At 42.9% G+C, this 21,835-nt stretch overlaps 1 protein-coding gene across 2 annotated transcripts; it reads left to right on the top strand.

Moving 5' to 3' along the window:
* Positions 1-2,591: 2,591 nt before the first annotated feature.
* Positions 2,592-20,419, top strand: MAPK1 (mitogen-activated protein kinase 1). Of its 2 annotated transcripts, none has more exons than XM_070951286.1 (9): positions 2,592-2,939; positions 12,427-12,609; positions 12,887-13,076; positions 14,252-14,368; positions 15,234-15,348; positions 15,550-15,681; positions 16,072-16,181; positions 16,871-16,998; positions 18,734-20,419. In XM_070951286.1, exons 1-8 carry the CDS (start codon positions 2,797-2,799, stop codon positions 16,985-16,987), a joined length of 1,107 nt encoding a protein of 368 aa, XP_070807387.1. In that variant the 5' UTR covers positions 2,592-2,796; the 3' UTR covers positions 16,988-16,998; positions 18,734-20,419. The 2 variants fall into 2 exon arrangements, with proteins under 2 accessions (XP_070807387.1, XP_070807385.1); XM_070951284.1 differs by having other exon boundaries at positions 18,727-20,419.
* Positions 20,420-21,835: the final 1,416 nt, after the last annotated feature.

Genomic DNA, 21,835 nt, shown 5'->3' with positions numbered 1-21,835 from the left:
TAAGCTGAGAGTGCTGGCTCTTCGGCTTTGAAATGGAGATGAGCACCACCCCCTAGAGTCTGGAACAAGTAGCACATATGTGCGAGGGGAACAGGGGTGAAATCCAGCAGGTTCTGACAGGTTCTGGAGAACTGGTAGTGGAAATTTTGAGCAGTTCGGAGAACTGGCTGGCCCGAGTGGGGTGGGAATGGGGATTTTGCAGTATCCTTCCCCTGCCACGCCCACCAAGCCACACCCACAGAACCGGTAGTAAAAAAATTTGGATTTCACCACTGGAGGCGGAACCTTTACCTTTACTTAATTGATTCCTACTCTGAGCATCTTTTAGAATGGGGCTAGTTTTTAGGATTTAGGTTCAAGCCAAGAAAAGATGCAAAAATCTCGCACTTTCATTTAAAAAAAAAACAAAAACAAATCTTGCGGTGCGGACAGAACATAATCCAAGCATTTTAACCGCATCCTACATTAATTATGGCCCATGCGTCGAACTCCAATCACACCTAACGGGGTACACGTGCTTTAATAACATACGAAGTCATCGGCCATCTGTTCTTCCCTCTCCTTGTGAAAAATTGTGATTATGTAAAGGAGGAGATGGAAAAATATTTTTGTTGCAAGCCGCATTGTCATCTGCGGTTTCTCTGGTGTTCCTGAGCAATTTTTTTTTTTAAAAAAAAATTATTTATTTTTTTTTAACAGGGGGAACATGGAGAAGAAACGGTTTCACCGTGTTCCTCCATGTGGCGCGGAAAGCTGTCATAAAAGAAACAGGTGTTTGGCACAGTTGCGGGTGTTTAAATCCATCTCGATTTTAAATTCTGCACTGTATAGCTCACGTTGGATGGCAGTGCAATGAAAAAGTTGGGGAGCAGTCCGGGTCACCTCTTCAGGGAATCTGGAAGAAGCAAAAGGAGTTACAGATCCTACATTAAAATATCTGGAAATGAGGTGCTGGGCAACCCAAAATTAGCAAGTCAAAAAGAACTAAATGTGTGGGTTTTTTTTTTTTTTTTACTCTTAAACTGCCTTACCGTAGATTTTATAGTAGAGTAGAATTCTTGATTGGCCAAGTGTGATTGGACACACAAGGAATTTGTCTTCGGTGCATAAGCTCTCGGTGTACATAAAAGAAAAAAATAAAATTATTCGTCAAGAATCATAAGATCCAATTTTAAGATTATAGAAGGAGACTTTAAAAACAAACCTGTGAAATAGTGATTCCTGTTTAAGATTTGGAATTGGTTCATATATATATCTTGAATTAACACTGATGGTGTTACCTACTTTGGGTAATGAAACGTCTGCATTGCAAGAAAACAACTTAGAGAGCACCAAGGACTCCACAGTCGTCGTTATCTTCTTTTCTTCTTCTTCTCCTCCTCCTCCTCCCCTTCCCCCTCTTCTTCTCCTTCCTCTTTCCCCTTCTCTTCCTTCTTCTTCCCCCTCCTCCTTCTCCTTCCTTTCCCCTTCCTCCTCTTCTTCTTCTCCTCCTTCTCTTCCTTCTCCTCCTCCCCTTCCCTCTCCTCCCCCCCCAAATTCCACTCTCTTTTAGCACTGATGATGTTACTTAATTTGGGTCTGCAAGAAAACAACCTAGAGACCCCACAGTCTTCTTCTTTTCTTCTCCTCCTCCTCCTTCCCTTCCTCCTCTTCCTCTTCTCCTCCTTTTCCTTCTTCTTTTCCTTCCTCCTCCTCTCCTTCCCTCTCCTCTCCTCCTCCCCCTCCTCCTCCTCCCTTTCTCCTTCCTCCTCCTCCTCCTCCTCTTCTTTTCTTCTTCTTCTCCTCCTCCTCCCCCCCCAATTCCATTCTCTTAGCACTGATGATGTTACTTAATTTGGGTAATGAAACGTCTGCAAGAAAACGAAGAGAGGCAGCATAAACATTTAATAAATGTTAAATATATAAAAAAAGATATCGATTTATTTATTAATGCATTGCTCGGAGCAGGGGCTAGCCTTCTTTTTTTTTTAAAAAAAATTCTTAAACCGAAAAATTATTCTTCCTCAACTCTGCAGAAATCTCACCCTCTTAGGGTGCTTCGAAAATGCACATCTGGATCTCCTTCTTTCTCAGAGCAGCACCACATTTCCAGAAAAGCAAACTCATTCGTGGGAGGCCAATGCAATTTCGGAGGTAGAAATAAGAAATAAAATTGCAAATTACGAATGGCAAGGGAAAAAATATAAATAAATAAAAGGGAAACCACGTGATTTACAGATTCTCCTCCTCCTCCCCCCCACCTTTTCCTTCTGCAAAACCCCGCCTCCGTGGCCACGCCCCCTTCGTTCACGTCCTCCGCCGCTTTTCCCCTAGGCCACGCCCCTCAGGCTGCGGCACCCTCTCCACCCCCCCTAAACCCCGCCTTCATCCAATCATCTAAGCCCCTCCTTCCCCGCGCGCGCGCGCGCCACGCCTCTCTCTCTCTCTCTCTCTCTCTCCCCCCCCACCCTCAGCCCAACCAATCGCAGAGCGCGAGCCCGGCCCGCTCTCCCAACCCACCCCTCCCGGCGAGTGCGCGTGCGCGGTTCGTCAAGTTTCCAGCCCCGCCCCGTTTTCCCTCAGAAGCTTCTCTCAGAGGGCGGTTGGCGGGGTTGCGCGTCGGCCGTGTTTTTTTTGGCGGGGGCTGGGGGCGTCTCTGCGTCGCCTTTCCCTTGGCAGCCTTTCCTCCTTCGCTTCTTCTGACCGGAGCGAGCCCCGGAAAGGCGAAGGGTGGGCTTCCCGCCTCCTTTTCTCCCCGCCCGCCGGCCGGTCGGCGCCCCTTTCCCCTCAGCCTCGCCTCCCCTCACGGATACCAACATGGCGGCGGTGTCGGGGGCCGCCGCGGGCAGCTGTGGGAGCCCTGCCGGGGTCCCGGAGATGGTGCGCGGGCAGGTCTTCGACGTGGGGCCTCGCTACACCAACCTCTCCTATATCGGGGAAGGGGCTTACGGGATGGTCTGGTAAGGAAGGCGGGGGGTGGGTGGGGATGATGGGGGTGGGAGTCTGGCTGCAGGCGGGGCGGGGCGCACTGCAGACAGGTGGGACCACTGCTCCCATCAACTGGGGGTGGATGATGGGGATGGTGGTCCAGGGGGGTGCGGGAAGGAGATGGGGAGCCATCCAGACAGGTTGGACCATGACTCCCAGCCTTGTCCCATCTGGTAGTGGATGATGGGTATCTAGGAGGAGCCTGGGCGCATTGCTTTCCAGATTTTTCGGGTCGTGGTGGTGGATGATGGAGAGGGTGGTCCAGGCAGGGGAAGAGAGGGGGAGCCGTCCAGACAGGTTGGACCATGACTCCCAGCGCTGTCCCAGCCTTCCCTCATCTGGTAGGGGATGATGGGTATCTAGGTGGAGGCTGGGTGCGTTGTTTTGCAGACAGGGACTGCAAGTGGTTTTCTATCCTGGTGGGGGATGATGGGGATGATGGTCCAGGCGGGGGGGGGAGGTGTGGAGCCAACCATACAGGTTGGATCATGATTCCCATCGTTGCCTCAGCCTTCCCCCATCTGGTAGTGGATGATGGGTATCTAGGAAGAGCATGGGTGCATTGCTTTCCAGACCTGTCGGTCTTCATAGTGGATGATGAGGATGGTCCAGCAGAGGAAGGGTGGGGAGCCCTATGTTCCAGACATATTGGATCACAACTCCCAGCCTTCTCAAGCTGATAGTGGATGATGGGAATCGGGGGGGGGGCTGGGTGCGTTGCTTGCCAGACAGGGACTGGAGAGCACTCCTCCTTCCAGACACATTGGACCACAATTCCCATCGCTTTCCCAGCCTTCTCATGCTACGTAGCAGTGGATGATGGGGCTGTAGGTTGAGGCCGGACAGTGCATTGCCTTCCAGACAGGTGGGAGCATAGCCCCCATTGCTGACCCATGGACCCGAGAGCCTTTCTGTCTTAGTGATGGATGATGGGGATGGGGGTCCAGGAGGGGAAGGCTGGAGAGCCTTTGTTCCGCCTTCCAGACAGATTGGATCACAATTCCCATTGCTCTAGATTGGGGGCTGTGCGTGCATACTGCCTTACAGACAAGTCAGACCACAAGAACCATCACTACCCCAAGGACCAGAGCTCCTCCTTATATTGTCAGTGGATGATGGGGATGGGGATTCAAATTGAGAGATTGGAGGCCAAGAGTGCTGCCTTCCAGATGGATTGGACCTCAGCTCCCATCAGTTGCCCCAGAGAGCAGAGAACCTTCCAGTACTGGCAGTGGATGATGAGGATGGTGGTCCATCCTTGGAGAGAGGATTGGGGCCTTGACTGCTACCTTTTAGCCAGGTTGGACCACAACTCCCATCGCTGCCCACGGAATCAAAGGGCCTTCCCATGGTGGTGGTAGATGATGAGAATGGAGTCTGAAGGCCACCAGGATTTTCTAGATCTGCTTCTCCACTTTCATATTTTAAGTGACAAGGGCAACAGCAGCCCACACCATCTTCAAAGGATCCCAGCTTCTTTGGGGCTGTGACCCATCCTGACAAACTCGAGTTATGGTTGCCGCAGCCTTTTTTAATTGCAAACCTGTCGCCTGTTTGTGGGTTTCTGTTTTGTTCTGTATCTCCCACAGAAGCAAAAGGCAGCCTAGACCCAGCTCCCCCCCTCTGCAATCACCCAGTGAGCTGGGCCGAGAAAGAAAGAACATCTGGCCCCGAGTCACCCCAACAGTTTTCATGGCTGAGTATGCAACAGGGTCTCCCTATTCAAAAGTCAACACATTCACTGTCACATCAGGCTAATGTTCTGTTCTTGGCTAGCCAAGACACTCTACATACATCAAATGCAAATGTAGTTGGGTGCCTAGATTGCATTTAAAATCTATTAAGGTTGAAGTCAAAAGCTTGGAGACTGCAGAGCAATCTTGGGCATTTTTATTTGGGAATGAAACCAACCAGGTTCAAACTTGTTAACTCCTGGTTAAAATATCCTTAAGATTGCAGCATTGACTGTTAAAAAAAACAACGCATTTGTTTTGCCTATTCTCCCTCAATGAGGCATTTAGGGTGCCTCATAATATTATGTAAAGCAGTCAAAATAGGTGTGCATTGATGTATATCAGTGATTTATTTATTTAAAGCAGTCATTTCTTCTGATTTCTCTCCTGAGTTCCCATTATTTTCCAAAGGAATCGATATCTGACATTTCATTATGCCGTTTATGTACCGGGAATACATTTTATGCCTTATATTTTAATTGTGCCAAATTCCTTGGGGAAGCATTTTTTTTAGGCAATCGAAACCTAAAATAGTGAGTCTTGCCTCGGGACGCATATATTTCAAATTCTCATTTTGATCCTATGCATATTTTCCCAAAATTTAATGAGACTCTGCTGCCACAAATAAAATATAATGCCTATTATTGGTATTATAGCAGCTACAAAGATCTAAGTTATTATCTCCTCTACCGGATTACTTAATAAAACACCCACAAGCCCAAGTTTCTTTGCCTGCTATAGTTTCAGCAAACCACTTTATGCTGTTGCCGTCTATACAATCTAAATATGATATTTAATGTCAGATATTAATTATTAACCATACTGTTCATAGCAAAGGTGAAATGTGAGTACAGTCTGTGTCTGTATAAGGGTGCCTGTGTTACATATGTAGAGTAAATGTATGCCAGGTATTATTTAATACACTTCATGTGTGAATTTTCTGGGGTGTCCAGGAAGACACCAGGAAGATACCAGAAGAACATCTGATCCTTCACTACATACTAAGCTAAGGGGTGTGTGGGAGCAAAGACCCAGAGCTCAGCTATTCTTAAGTCTATTTTACTGTTTGTTGCTCATGGGGTATCATCTTTTGTCTCTTCCTTAAATCGCTGTTTGCCATGCCTGCGCTTGATGAAATCAGATAGTATCTTCAGTTGGGTTTGAATGAAAACGTATTGTATATTGTTTGAATTACAGTAGGAGACTAGGCCAAATACGAAAAACGGCAAATTTTTTTTGTAGGGGGCTTTGATGGATAGCTTGTTGGGTCTTATATAATTTTAAAAATTTGGGTACAGGAAGCTGCGAGAGCAGGGAACAGAGCCTTTTCTAGTTACTAGAGCCAGCGAGGGGGCAAGTGATATATTACAGGTTTGTGTTGTGAAGGCTTTGTGCTTAACACAGCTGGTGCTGCTCCTTTTCAACTGACATTCAACAAGGCTCTGTTCCTCTGTTGGGGTCTCCTGTGTTGTATGGACTAGCCAGTCTGAAGTCAGAATTTAACGCTTGTCAATTAAGTGCCTGCCGTCACATGGTGCAGGATCTATTACACCAATATCAGTTCAGAGGGTTAGGCAGGAAAGTGTTCTGTTCATAGCGTATGCAGAGCCTACTTTACATTAAGGTCTTTTAGTTAATTGTTTTCCTCTTGAAAAAGACTGCTCAGCTCTTAACTTTTTTTTTTTTTTAAATCAATGCAAGCTGGCATAAGTGCTCAGATCTTCCGCTGGGGAATTGCCTTTTTCCGATCCAGCATAATGAGCTAGACGGTAATTCATTTTTAAAATTCTAACGTCTTTATACTTAACAGCTGTTTGACTACTTGACTAACCCATGGATAGATTTGTCTTACTAAAATTTCAAATCAGGTAACAGAAATGTTGAAGAAAATTCAGCATTAATAACAGTTAACTGAAAGAATCGTGATTCTATTATACAAACAATTCTGTGTGTTATAGGTATTGTACTTTATTTCTGTGAAAACTCTGAGATTTAGTTTAAAACCTGAAGTATAGGTATATGGCAGTCAGCTGCGACTGTTAGCTGATGCTAAGACAGGAATTTAAGAAAAATTCTGTGTATGCAGATTAGTGAGAATTTAAAACAGCCGTGGTTTATATACTTTTCAGCAGATTATAAGCATGTGAACATCCTGATTCGGAGTCAAGTTATTAATGCTTCCGTTCCATGAAAAAGTGTTCAGAATGTTGAACATCTTTGCTAGACTCATATCTGAGACCTCGCACTAGTGAGGTTGCCAGTGTATGCTAAAAAACAATGACCAAAAGTTTCTCTTACCCAGATCCCTATCCAGGTTTGTATGTCCATTTCAATGTCAAATGAACATGCTAGTCCAGGCAGACCAAAAAGATTTCACTAAAGCTGGAAAACACTGCTGGTTTGGATACTAAATTTATCCTCTGGTTTTCTCTATAATTTCTTTCTTCAACACACAGTTTCCTTCCTTTACCACGGCTAGATTCATCTAACATTGCAAAGCCAAAAGGTTTTTTTTCTTCTTCTTAGCATGTTGTGCAAACCCAATCACTTGTGGTTTAATAATAAGTCGTGGTTAAGCGAATGGTGGCTTAATAGGAAGAAAACGCAGCCTTTGATGATTTTTCCTTTCCCTTTGGGCAGTCTTTACAATCTTACCTGACTGATAGCAGAGTTCCCTGGCAAAGTCTTGCCAGGCTCAGCCTTGGGTGGTTATCTTTTCCCACTGCTGAAACTTTAATCTGTATTTTTTTCTTCTGCGTAGTTACTGGCACATTGCCAGATTCAACTTTCATTCTAGACCTCTTGTGGCTTTCTCCCTTTCTTTCTCTCTCTCTGACTTACTTTCCATTCTTGTGCCTTGGTGATTCAGCATTCGCGTTCACCTTTTTGAACCATCTTCTTCCAGTTTTCTCTGGGACAGATTTTTTAAAAAATATACTTCGGCAAACCATATTCTGATATTCAACCCTAATGACTTTCCTAGAATCCCTTCTACAAAATTTTGTCTTTTTGTAGTCCTTTTTTTGTAGCCTGGTCACCATTTCATTCCTTCCTTCGATGTCTGTTTTTTCGAGGTGCAGTGTACTGATTCTGCAGTCATCTTTAATATGTTATTTCTCCTGTCAATTCTGCCTACGCTTCGGGGCTTGTAACTTAGGAACATAGGAAACTGCCTTCTCTGGATTGTCTTGCAGAAAATACCAAGCCATAATTCTTCAGAATCCTGGCCTAACATTCACCAACGACCGTGCCAGCGTTCTCTATCTGATTTTTTTCAAGCTTATCTTGGGATTTTAATTTTTTTTTCTCTCAAGTGGGTAACACTGAATCTTTTAGGAATGAAAAAGCTTAATGTTGCTTCGGAACACAGATCTCACCTTATCCCTTGACCAGCAAGATATAATGCGAAACTAGAATTTGAAGTTGGCTGCTACCTGCTTCATTTAAAGAAGGAAATGGCAGGTGTAATTCTGGCTTTTTTTTTAAGAAAGGTAAGTGCTTCTATAGGTTCCTACCTGCAGGAAGAGTGAAGAGGAAGTCTGCAGTCTTGAGAACAATCAGTCGGATTTTCAAACATTAATGCTTTTAAGCATGGCCACTGAAATAATACAGTAGTATCAAGACTTCTGTCTTTAACTCATCCCTTTCTTTGGCTCTAGATTCAGGAAATCACGATTACAGGTAGTCCTCGACTTAACAGCAGTTCATTTAGTGACCGTTCAAAGCTAACAACGGCGTTGAAAAAAGTGACTTATGGCTGTTTTTCACAGTTACAACCTTTGTAGCCTCCCCATGATCATGTGATCAAAATTAAGATGCTTGGCAACTGGTTCATACTTACGACCGTTGCTGTGTCCCAAGGTCATGTGATCCCCCTTTGCAACCTTCTCACCAGCAAAGTCAAAGGGGAAGCCAGATTCACTTAACAACCGGGTTACTAACTTAAGTACAGTTGTTAAGTACACTTAACAACTGTGGCAAGAAAGGTCGTAAAATGGGGCAAAGCTCCCTTAACAAATGCCTCGCTTGACAACAGAAACGTTGGGCTCAAGTGTGGTCGTAAATCGAGGACTGCCTGTACTGCTCATCCCTTCTATTTGCAAAGGCTGAGATTCCCAAGCTTCTGAATTTCTTTGAAAGAAATGTGATTGAAGCTGCCCGCTTGTGTCCCTTTTTCCTCTGTTACATTCCAGACACCGTCTGGTCTCTGCTCGCTCTAATAATAGTCGTTTCTTTGTCTTCTTTCTGCCAAAACCTATATTTGCTCCACCTCTGCTCTCAGTTTATGCTCTGAGTTTGTTTTTGTTTTGTTCTTTTCTCTTTCTAAGAATAAAGTTGATGACGAGCGCTTCTCACAGGCTACCTTATTTCCTAGTTAGGTGAAAAGGATAAAAATACGTTCTTTTAAACTTTTCAGTAGCCTGGAATACAGAGAAACCCCATCTCTCTCAAATAGCCACCATAGCCTTAAAATTCTGATTTGCCCTATGGGATCCATTCTTTAATGAAGAATTAAAACTTTCCAGTGGGAATTCTTCCAGTTCCTAGTGCGGTCTTCCTGAAATAGGGCACTCCGCAGATGCATTGACCAACTCTCACGCAGGGCTATTGAAATAATCTTTGGGATATCCTATGAAGACCTTAATGTTTTCAGGTTAATGGGCAAATCATAAATTGTGAAGCAAGAATGACCATTTACCTGGGATCCCGAGAAGGTTGTGATCCTGAACCTTTAAAAGCAGAATCACTCCTTGACACAGGTGCACTGCCAAACCAGTGATTTGTTGCTCAGCGACAAAGAGAATGAATTTCTTTCCTAACCAGTCAAACAGATTGTACTCCGATCTTTGATCTAGGTAATACCTTTGGCCGCCTTTCCAAGGAATTCTGGGAATCAGATCCCTGTATACTGGTTTGGAGAGAGTATCTGTTTGAGAAAGGTTATGAAACATTAATTTCTTTGCTTGGTTGTTATGACCCACCCAAAGTCAACAAGAGTTGGGCACCATGCAGGTTTAATTATTATTATCCTCTTCCCCTTCGTCAGGAATATAAAAATTAATTATTCTTAGGTGTCAGCCTTTTATTTCATGTCAGTGTGTGATCCACCTGATTTGCACACACATCATAGACATCTAAAGTTCTTGTTTCCTAATAACTTTCTTTAGCTTTTGATAATGGATTTCTTATTCCATTAGTTTTCTCTTCCAGATTATCACTTATAAATCTGTTGCTAGACAGTTCTCTTCCTTCTAATTGGGTTAACTTCATGGGGAAATATTCTTTATCTCTAAAAAGTAAAAGTGGAGGATAAAACCAGGCTCGGTTTAATCCTTCCTGAATTCCTCCAGGGTTAAATTTTTGTTGTTGTTTTGTTTTTGTTGTTGTTAGTTGCGTGTCCGACCCATTGCGACCCCATGGACAACATTCCTCCAGGCCTTCCTGTCCTCTACCATCCTCTGGAGTCCATTTAAGCTCACACCAACTGCTTCAGGAACTCCATCCAGCCACCTCGTTCTCTGCCGTCCCCTTCTTCTTTTGCCCTCAATCATTCCCAGCATTAGGCTCTTCTCCAGTGAGTCCTTCCTTCTCATTAGGTGGCCAAAGGATTTGAGTTTCCTCTTCAGGATCTGGCCTTCTAAAGAGCAGTCAGGGTTGATCTCCTCTAGACCTGACCGGTTGGATCGCCTTGCAGTCCAAGGGACTCGCAGGAATCTTCTCCAGCACCAGAGTTCCACGGCCTCCATTCTTTGGCGCTCAGCCTTCCTTATGGTCCAACTTTTCCAGCCATACATTGCAACTGGGAAAACCATAGCCTTGACTATACGCACTTTTGTTGGCAGGGTGATATCTCTGCTTTTTAGTATGCTGTCTCGATTTGCCATAGCTTTCCTCCCCAGGAGCAAGCGTCTTTTAATTTCTTTGCTGCAGTTGTTTTGTTTACTTAAAGCATTTTTAACCTCTTTAATCAGGAAGGTTGCCTGCAAACTCACAAAGATCCTTGCAAAGAAAGTGCCTGGCTCCAGACTTACATCTGTAATAGGTGATACAGGAGGAAAAGGCAATCTGATTTACAATTGGTATAATGGTTATCTAGAAATAGTTCATTTAGCCTGTTTGAATAGATCCTGCTGAATGACCCTGCTGGGAAGAAGAACAGAGACCGAGAATCTCAGCCAAATTTTGCTTCAATTCCTTTTTGTCTTCTGCGTTATTGGAATGGTTCTGTTAGACTATAGGAGTTGTCTTTCCGTTGAAAACCGAATCAGTAATCATCTATTATTAGGCTTGAAATCTGGAGTGAAATTTAAACTAAATTAAGTGTGGTTGCCAAGCAACAGCAAGAACTGGGTCGACAAAGCAATAATCTTGCTCCTTTTCTAAGAACACATTCCTTAAACTTTTCAAGATTCAGATAAGCTTACATATTGGTGCTTGTCAGTGTTGAAAAACCACCAGAGCAGAAAATGAGCCATTGTCAACAGAACAACAAGGAAGGCAAATGGGGGGAGCGGGGGCTGGATTAATGTATCCAGATCCACAGGAAAAGTCCCACTTGTTTATTACTATCCTTTGCAAAATAGAATAGAATAGAATAGAATTCTTTTTTGGCCAAGTGTGATTGGACACACAAGGAATTTGTCTTGGTGCATACACTCTCGGTGTACGTAAAAGAAAAGATACATTCGTCAAGAATCATAAGGTACAACACTTAATGATAGTCATAGGGAACAAGTAAGCAATCAAATCACATTAGGAAACGGTCAATATAAAACTTAAGGATACCAGCAACAAGGTTACAGTCATACAGTCATAAGTGAGAGGAGATGGGTGATAGGAACGATGAGAAGATTAATAGTAGTGCAGACTTAGTAACTGGTTTGACAGTGTTGGGGGAATTATTTGTTTAGCAGAGTGATGGCGTTTGGGAAAAAACTTGTTTTTGTGCCTAGTTGTTCTGGTGTGCAGGGCTCTATAGCGTCGTTTTGAGGGTAGGAGTTGAAACCGTTTTATGTCCAGGATGTGAGGGGTCTGTAAATAAAAATTGTAGCACGTTTTTTTAAAAAAATCTCTTTACCATTGTATCCCATAATAACAGTATATTTACAGAGATAGGCAACATTGTCTAAATTATCTTAAGTTTTGCAACAGACATTAAAGTGAATATTTCGGTGCGTTTGATTCATGTTACATGTGCTGGAGATAATAGCATCCAAATTAGTTAGAATCTTCTTCCTCCTAACAGCCCCCTCTGCCCTAAAAATGGTGAATGGGTATTGGGGTCTCCTGATTTGGAGGACCCCACTTCCCCTTTAGTGTCCTTAGTCCACAACCCACCCCTTTAACACAACCCTACAATCCTTACTGTCTCTGAAATTAGGCAAGATCGTGTGAAAAGAAATGGGTGGACAATTTTGCAATCTCAGTGTCTATAATGCTGGAACCTACTCTTTGTTTTAAGCAACATTTCTTTTGGGACCATCTATTATATTGCTGAGAAGAAAGTCATATGACGATATAGAGAAGGAACAAAATATGGGCAAAGATTTAGAGGAGAAACGGGTGCTCGGCAATTTTTGTGGTCGTCAGCATCAAAGGAAGCTTTTTAATGTTGAAACTTAACCAAACGTTGATTGGAAGACAAGGTGGAGATCCTGCTACATTATTTAAAAAGTCTCTTGTTTTGTCGATTGTTGAGTTCATTTTATCACATTTTTCCCCCCAGTTCAGCCTATGATAATTTGAACAGAGTTCGGGTGGCGATCAAGAAAATCAGCCCTTTCGAACACCAGACTTACTGTCAGAGAACCCTGAGAGAGATCAAAATCCTGTTGCGTTTCAAGCATGAAAATATTATTGGGATCAACGACATCATTAGGGCTTCAACTATTGATCAGATGAAAGACGTGTATCCTTTTAAAAACCCTACCTCCTCCTATTCTCATTGCCGTCCTCTTTTCCTCTTTGTGTTAAAGTAAAATAATGGTTATTATTATATGCATCGCTTACTTGACCGTTTGAAGTTAACAACGGTTCTGAAAAAGGTGACTTAGAACCATTTCCCACACTGATGACCGTTGCAGCATCCCCTTGGCCACGTAATTTAAACATCTCGGAAGCTCGGCCAAATTACATTATCCGATATAAAACATGTGTTGGTTTTGTTGCCTTAATTCAATTTTCAGCTACATTGTGCAAGATCTCATGGAAACAGATCTTTACAAACTCTTAAAGACTCAACATCTCAGCAACGATCACATTTGTTACTTCCTTTACCAAATTTTGAGAGGACTGAAATACATCCATTCAGCCAACGTATTGCACAGGGACCTCAAACCGTCCAACTTGCTGCTAAACACTACTTGTGATCTCAAGGTCTGTATTTAGCTTTTTGGAGACAGCTCAACGGGTTACAGAATACAAAATAACAGAGTTGGAAGGGGGACCTTGGAGGTCTTCTAGTCCAGCCCCCTGCTCAAGCAGGAGACCCTATACCAGTGATGGTGAACCTTTTTGATGCTGAGTGCCCAAGGCGTGTGCAAACCCCCAAAATGCATTGTGAGCACCCCCCTGTGCATGCGTGTGCATCCCCCATGCATTTGTGTGCGTGCGCCCTGCCCTCCTACGCCCCGTGTTGGCTTCTAGGTTGGTGCAGGAGGCTTTCCACGCCCAAAACGGGGCATGGGGGGCCTCAAATGGTGCCCCCGTAACCCATTTCGGCTTTCAGGTTGGTGCAGGAGGCTTTCCAGGCCCAGAACAGGGTGCGGGAGGCCTTGTGCGGTGCCCCCATGCCCCATTTTGGCGTCCAGGTTGGTGCAGGAGATTTTCCAGGCCTAAAACGGGGCACGGGGGGGGGCCTCGCATGGTGCCCTGCGCCATTTTGGCTTCCATTTTGAACCCCCAAAATGCAATGCGAGCACCCCCCATGCATGCGCCCCCCCTGCACATGTACATGTGCGTCCCCCACATGCCCCCTGCTCCCCGCGCATGCGCGGCAGAGACCCAAAGACCAGTGGTCAGCGGGAAGAACGCACACATACACAGTGGAGCTGGGCTGGGGCGACGGCTGGAGTGCCCGCAGAGAGGGGGTCTGCGTGCCACCTGTGGCACATGTGCCATAGGTTTGCCGTCATGGCCCTATTCCATTTCAGACAGATGGCTGTCCAGTCTCTTCTTAAAAGCCTCCAGTGTTGGAGCACCCACAGCTTCTGGAGGCAAGCCGTTCCATTGGTTGATTGCTCGGAGAGGTTAGGAAACCTCTCCTTAGTCCTAGGCTGCTTCTCCCCTTGGTTAGTTTCCATCCATTGTTTCCTGTCTTGCATTCTGGGGCTTTGGAAAATAGGTTGACCCCCTCCCCCCCAACCCTCTCTTCCTTGTGCAGCCGCTCAGATATTATAACACTGCCATCTCTGAAGCCTTTTCCCCCTTGTGGAAGATATCCCCCTAAAATTTACCTTTTTTTTAAAAAAAAAATGAATTTTGCTGACTCGAAAGAAAAACCCCTACTCTTTCTAAAAACAACAACAATCTTTTCTTCTATCCCATAATAGACATGTGACTTTGGTTTGGCTCGTGTGGCAGATCCAGACCATGACCACACTGGTTTCCTAACAGAATACGTAGCTACGCGTTGGTACAGAGCTCCTGAAATCATGCTGAATTCTAAGGTGAGAGCTGAAATGTTTTGTGTTTAATATTATAACAGAGTTGTTCGATCCAAATCAAGTCAACCATGGAAATCCATTATTAGTCCTGTTTAACTGAGTGAGCCTAGTTCAGTAATGATGAACCTTTTCAGCATTGAGTGCCCAAACTGGAACACGCGTGCTTGTGCGAAGACCAGCTGGCCGGCGGACACATGCTTGTTTTTGAGTCGTTTTCAAGCCATTTTTCGGACTGTTTTCAAGTCGTTTTGGGGGCTGTTTTTGGCCAAAAAATGGCCTGTTTTGGGGCCATGCTCCGGTGCTTGCAAAGACTAACCGGCAGGCGCGCATGTGCATGCCAGAAACCAGAAGAGCAGCTGGCGACGGCATGCGTGCCCACAGAGGACTACGTGCCACCTCTGGCACGCATGCCATAGGTTCGCCATCTCAGGCCTAGTTTATGTAAAATATTAGTTTAACTTTGCAGATCGTAAAATGGTGCTTTCTGTTTTATAAACAGTACTTTTTTTCTAGAATATTGTCAGGGTTTGTTTTTTTTTGTGCATATACGTGTTTGTTTGTTTGTAGGCTCAAAGCTGGATAACATATTATCCATTTAAAGTTGTTATTTAATATCTATGTCTTGAAACAAGTCCTCTGGATTCCAAGTAATTTAACTTTAGGTATAGCGGTTTATGGAGTTGTATAAACAAATATTTTTTATAGTGCGTTTTTGTAATGCTTCAAGAAATCCTAAGTGTAAAGTCTAAAATATTCTCCAAATGGTAGGAGTAGTGACGTGTGCTTGAAAACTATCATATTTGAAAACTCCAGAACTGTAAAATTATACAACATTATAGCAAATGTTTTTTCCCCATTTTGTCTGTAGGGATATACCAAATCTATTGATATTTGGTCTGTAGGCTGTATTCTGGCGGAGATGCTATCAAACAGACCCATCTTCCCAGGAAAACACTACCTTGATCAGCTCAACCACATTCTTGGTAATTTTATTTTCCTTTTTACATCTAAATAATACAGGCAAAAGACTCTTAACATGTCTAATTGGTGTTTCTTCCTTTTTCTTTGTTTACTTGTTGGAACTAGGAAGTTGAGCAAACGATAGCAAATTTAAGTTGCCCATAGACTGATCTACTTTATTTTTGCAATAATTTCTCTTCCTTTTTTTCCCCTTCATGTTGCAGGAATTCTTGGCTCTCCTTCCCAAGAAGACTTGAACTGTATAATCAACGCGAAAGCGAGAAATTACTTGCTTTCTCTACCGTATAAAAATAAAGTTCCCTGGAACAGATTATTTCCAAATGCTGATCCCAAAGGTAATTTAAAAGAATAAGATTCTGACGTTTCGCAAAAACCATGGCATGGGTTATAGGAAAAGTTGGAAGAGCTGAGATTTGTAACAGTCCCTACTCTTTCTCTTTCTTCATTAATGCTCATATCAAAAGAATTAGCCCTCCATATTTACGCTCTTCCAAATAAATACGTTGAAAAACATGCAAACATTTCCTATTTTCTTTTCAGTAAATGATTTTATTGTAGATGAAGTCCTGCTCGGACTAGAGCTCTCCTTTTGTGGTGGTTCTGTGAAACTATTTTACGTCCCCCACGGGAAAAAATTTAAACGTCATTCAACATGTTCTGTATAAGGATGGACATTGGGATGAATAGAATGCAAGCCAAACTAATTCTAAAAATTGTCTTTCTAGCTCTTGATCTGTTGGATAAAATGTTGACTTTCAACCCTCACAAGAGAATTGAAGTGGAAGAAGCTTTGGCTCACCCCTACCTAGAACAGTATTACGACCCCAGTGATGAGGTATGGAGGCTATTTGACACTGTAAAACACTTTAATTCAATGCTTTGAATAGGTTTGGCAGCCAGAGAGGGTAATACGTACTTATAGCTTAAATCTTGTTTTATATATAGATAGTTCTCAACTTACGGCCACAATTGAGCCCAGAATTTATGTTGCTAAGTGAGAAATTTGTTAAGTGAGTTTTACCCCATTTTACGACTTTTCTTGCCACAGTTGTTAAGTGAATCACTGCAGTTGACAAGTTCCCAAGCATCTGAATTTGATCACGTGACCATGGGGATGCCGCAATAGTCATAACTATGAAAAACGGTCATAAGTCACATTTTTTAGTGCCGTTGTAACTTTGAACAGTCACTAAACAGACTGTGGTAAGTTGAGGACTATCTGTATTTTCCTTAGCATATATCAATAAATGTGTGAAAAATCTTAACTCACCAGCTCTCCAAACCATATCATAATAAATGTTAACCAAGTAAAACTTCCGTAACTGCCTATTTATAGAGTAACTACTAGTGCAGGTAATTTTAGTATGCATTATTTTCTAAGATTCATATTTTAATTTTGACCACAAAGTCTTCTGCGCAGCTTTGGAACACTTAAAAAGTCAAAAACTTTCCGATTTGCATATTCCTTTTGTGCCTCAATCTCATTCATGTTTCTGATGGCCTGTTCTTTATTTTTTTTTAAAGCCTGTAGCTGAAGCGCCTTTCAAATTTGATATGGAGCTGGATGACTTGCCGAAGGAAAAACTGAAAGAACTAATTTTTGAGGAAACTGCCAGATTCCAGCCAGGATACAGATCCTAAATGGCATAAGGGTACATTAAGTGTTTTAATCGAACTACGTGAAACGGGCAACTTCTTTTGCATCTAATGTAATCATTTGATAAATATTAAATTATTTTATATCATCACAGTTAAGATTTGCCAATTGTTAAGCCTTTCCAAAAAAGCTTTTGAAAAATTTACTTAGGAATTTACTTTGGAGTAGCCCCAAGTGGCTATTCCAAAATTCACGTAAAATATCTGAAAGAATTCAGAAAAACAGCCCAAAAGTCTGCAATGGCTTCATTTGGTTTTCCTAAAATGCCTATTGATTTCTCCCCCCCCCCCCCAGTGAGAATGTAGCCTTCCTTTCTAAAGCAAAGATAATTTGCTATTTCGTCCAGTATTCAGTTCAATTCATACACCTAGAAAACAGCACCTTTAATATTCTGTATTAATCTTTGTACAGCAAAAGCTAAAATATCAAAATTTTGCTTTAAATTAAAAAAAATGCTTTGTGGATCTGCCTTCAGAGCTTGTCGATCGAAAGGTTGGCAGTTCAGCAGTTCGAATCCCTACTGCCGCGTAACAGGGTGAACTCCCGTGATTTGTCCCAGTTTCTGCCAACCTAGCAATTCGAAAGCACGTAAAAAATGCAAGTAGAAAAATAGGGACCACCTTTGGTGGGAAGGGAACAGCGTTCCGTGCGCCTTTGGTGTTGAGTCATGCCGGCCACATGACCACGGAGACGTCTTCGGACAGCGTTGGCTCTTCGGCTTTGAAATGGAGATGAGCACCACCCCCTAGAGTCGGGAACGACTAGCACATATGTGCAAGGGGAACCTTTACCTATATATAAATTGTTGTAAGCCAGCCAGAGTCTCTCAACAGTAAGATGGGCAGCATACAAATTTAATAAATATATGAAGTTCAGGAGCCGTGGTGGCACAGTGGTTAGAATGCAGAATTGCAGTCTAATTCTGCTGACTGCCGGCTGCCAGCAATTCAGCAGTTCAGTCCTGACATCCTTCTGAGTTCAGTAAAATGAGGACCCAGATTGTTGGGGGCCAATAGGCTGACTCTGTAAACTGCTTAGAGAGGACTGTAAAGCACTGTGAAGCGGTATATAAGTCTAAGTGCTAGTGCTAGTGGTATATTCTACTCAGCTTCTGGAGATAATTTTATATTGTTTTTAGTCTCCAGTACACTGTACAGATATTCATCTTAAAACCATTTGTTTAGTGACCGTCTGAAGTTAACAACGGCACTACAAAAAGTAACTTATGACCAGTGCAGCATCCCCACCCATCCCCCATGATCAAAATCCAGACGCTTGGCAACTAGTTCGTATTTATGACGGTTGCAGCGTCCCGGGGAATCACCTGATCCCCTTTTGCGACCTTCTGACAAGCGAAGTCAACGGGGAAGCCAGATTCACTCAACAGTCATGTTACCGACTTAACAACTGCAGGGATTCACTTAACAGTGGCAAGAAAGGTCATAAAGTGGAGCAAAACTCGCTCGACAACCGTCTCGCTTAGGAACAGAAATTTTGGGCTCCATTGCAGTCATAAGTCGACTACCTGTACGGTGTGATCTCTCTACTCTGTCCATTAATAGAATAACAGAGTTGGAAGGGACCTTGGAAGTCTTCTAGTCCAACCCTCGGCTCAAGCAGGAAACCCTACACCATTCAGGGCAAATGGTAAATCTGATGTGTATCCTCTATTTTCCAATAAAACGTTCCCGCTTTGTCTTTTTTTTTCCCCCCTTTCTTGTAGGATAAAGGAATTAAAGGGCTGGGCACACTCTTCGTAGACATTCTCTTCCTGGATCTTTCTCTATGATCATATGACGTGGCCTCCTAAACATTTCAAGCCATTCAGGAGGACCATTTCTATGGCCGTCCTGGCTTTCTATGTCTTCAACCGATTCTCTCTCTTATGCCTGAAGAACCGTTACCAATACTCCTGCGTGTAAAACCCCAACTTCCCCTCCCCACCGATCTTTTGCAGGTACTGTCTTTCTCTATAAACACACGCCGACATGGTTTTAAGAGTAGACCATGTCCCCTTTCTGGTTTGAAAGATGCAGTGTTGGCTTCTGACCTTGAGGAGGGCGGACTATTTTGTACCTTGGATCATTTTCTTTTTCTAGATTTTTGTAACGGCATTTGAGAGGGAAAAAATAATAATAATAATAATTAAGGAACATTGAGGGCACTTTTAAGTCAGGGGCATTTGCCACAACTTTTGCACTTCTTTAAGCTTGCCATGTTTACTGACATACACAGTACGAGAGGACAGATCCAGGCATACACTGTATTTATACTTTTTACTCCCCCCCCCCACTTCTCTGGGCATAAATTAAGGCAGGTCACTTCAATGCTGAGACATCTCGGTAAACGATGCAGGGGAAACAAAAAACCTCTTTTCCCCTTCTTTCCCCCCCACTTTAAGAGATCGTAGGTACTTGTGCAATTTTAACTTTGAATGGTTAACACCTGGGATTTCCAATGCCACATTTGCAAGCTGCATCTGCTTACCCAGAAGCCAATCTGGTTGATTTGAACAGGACATAATCCCCGCCGACCTTAGAATTTCGGTCGTTTTTCAACCCAGCAAAAATGAACTTTCATACGAAATCTTTGATGGGTTTCTTTTTCTGGAAACGCATCCAGGGGGATTAGCAGAGAAATTTTTGTGAACACCATAAACTCCACCCAAATACGAAGAATCCTCACTCGGTACCTTTCTTTTGAATGTATGTATGTGGTGGCTCTGGAGGGGGGGGGGGAAGGGGGGGAAGGAACACTGCATCTTTAAAATAAGAAAGTGAGAACAACTGTATTTCCACAGCATGTCGGCATCTCGCCTTTTATTTCCTGTAACGTTCCCCCCCTCTTCCCGTAATGCTTCCAGAATTTATAACTCTGGACCTCTTGTTCAGTCAGCTGATTTAAATTGCATTATCGAGACACCACCACCCCCAACCCGGGGCCCACGAAATGAACAGAACCCTTGGTTCTGTTTCATCAATATTCTGCCTTTTTTTTTTTTAATGATAGCTCTTCAAGTATTTGTTTCTGAAACTGTACAGTGTGGAGTTTACTAGATGTTCTGTTCCAGTGCGGTGCCTCATTGACACTTTTCCCTCTTCCCCCCACTGCCCTTGGTGAAAAATTTTACCTTGTTCTAAAATGACAACTGTGTCTCTTCCTCGCATGACTGTTAAAAGCTTTCTGTGCACAAATGATTGTCTTAAGTGCCACATAGCTGGAGCTGAAACAACAACAAAAAAAGTTACCTCTAATTATGCTCAATGAAATTCTCCCCAGCAAAGAGAACATTTCATTGGGGGAGAATAAAGCGTGTTCTTAGCTGTTCCATCTTTTTTTTTTCTTTTTTGCTCTGTTGTATTTTGGCAGCAGTGCTCTTGTTAACGAATCAAACATTAAAATTTCGTTTTGGTATATTTCCCTTTACTTTTTTCCAAATAATTTTTGTTTGCCTTTTGAAGCATTTTTGTTGGGAGTCTTGCTGTTTTAGTCTTGGGGTGACTTTAATTTTAATTTTTACTTCCTGCAAGGGCGAGAAAGTCTTTTGGGTGGATTCTTAAAGGGCCAATCATTATGTATATATGCTAAAACAAGTAAGATTTCTTTTCTGTTAAGGATGTGGCGTTATGGTCTCCACTTGATCCATAGTTAGTTAATTTGTTTCTCTGATCCAAAATTCCATTGAGCTTGGTAAGACTGTTCATTAGGAAATTAGAATTACAGTTTGGGCCACTTTAGGTGCATCCGAAGTTGCGTACTGTGTATATCAAAGTTTATATTAGGTGTTTACAGATGACAGCATTCTACATTAATACATAAGCAATCAGCCTGCTCAACCAAACTTAATAAATGTTTGTCTCTGAAAGTTGATCTCTGTTAACTCTCGTGGAACCTGCAAAAAGCATATATTGAATATTATATATTGTTGGAATATTGTTGGAAAAGGTTTGACGCGTCCCAAGTTCTCTGCAACTTCCTATGACTGTTCAGATCTGTCTTAATTTTTTTTTTTTTTAAAAAAAACAGTTTTACCATAATGCCAGCCATTAAGCTGAGCTGTTCTTGGGGGCTTGGCTTGCATCATTATTACAACATTATTTTGGTGATTTTTAGACTGTTACGAGTCTCTCAAGTGAAACAACACAGCAGCAGTTTTTGTTACAAGAATGGAAAGTTGTGTTGACTTTGTTTATTATGTTTTGTACTATCCTATTCACCTGCAATTTACAATTGGACAAAGGAAGCTACAGACAAAACATACTAAAACAGTCCTGCCCCCAACATTTTGGGTACCAGGGACCGGTTCAGTGGAGAGGTTTTTCCATGGACTGGAAGGGATCTGGTTTTGCATGCTGCCTGCATCCCATGGATAAGGCTTAGCTTGTTTGTGCGGCCCGGTTTCTGGCATGCTGCAGTCCAGTAGGCAGGCATTGGGGACCTCTGTACTAAAATCAGCTTTGAGATATTCATTTATTCTGTCAATTGACTTCTGGCCATTAACTGTTCATTAAAGGCACATCTTTTGACAGAATAGAATTTCTTGGTGAAAAAAGTAAGGCGCTACATTTAGGCAAGAAAAACCAAATGCAAAGCTATAGTATATAGATGATATAGATAGATGGTACCTGGCTCAATAGTAGTAACTGTGAGAGGGACCTTGGAGTCCTAGTGGACAACCATTTAAATATGAGCCAGCTGTGTGCTGCAGCTGCCAAAAAAGCCAACACAGTTCTAGGCTGCATTAACAGAGGGATAGAATCAAGATCACGTGAAGTGTTAATACCACTTTATAAGGCCTTGGTCAGGCCACACCTGGAATGCCATATCCAGTT

This window comes from Pituophis catenifer, unplaced genomic scaffold (genome assembly GCF_029215685.1).
Source record: "Pituophis catenifer annectens isolate HBS135680 unplaced genomic scaffold, rPitCat1.0.hap2 SCAF_10, whole genome shotgun sequence".
Lineage (NCBI taxonomy): Eukaryota > Metazoa > Chordata > Lepidosauria > Squamata > Colubridae > Pituophis > Pituophis catenifer.
This window is presented reverse-complemented; position numbering and strand designations above follow the sequence as displayed.

Excerpts from the sequence above, each read along its gene's own strand:
- MAPK1 (XM_070951286.1), top strand. The coding sequence starts at position 2,797 with ATGGCGGCGGTGTCGGGGGCCGCCGCGGGCAGCTGTGGGAGCCCTGCC. Across the intron at positions 12,610-12,886 it reads ATTGATCAGATGAAAGACGT|CTACATTGTGCAAGATCTCA; the intron begins GTATCCTTTTAA and ends TTCAATTTTCAG. Across the intron at positions 15,682-16,071 it reads TCCAAATGCTGATCCCAAAG|CTCTTGATCTGTTGGATAAA; the intron begins GTAATTTAAAAG and ends TTGTCTTTCTAG.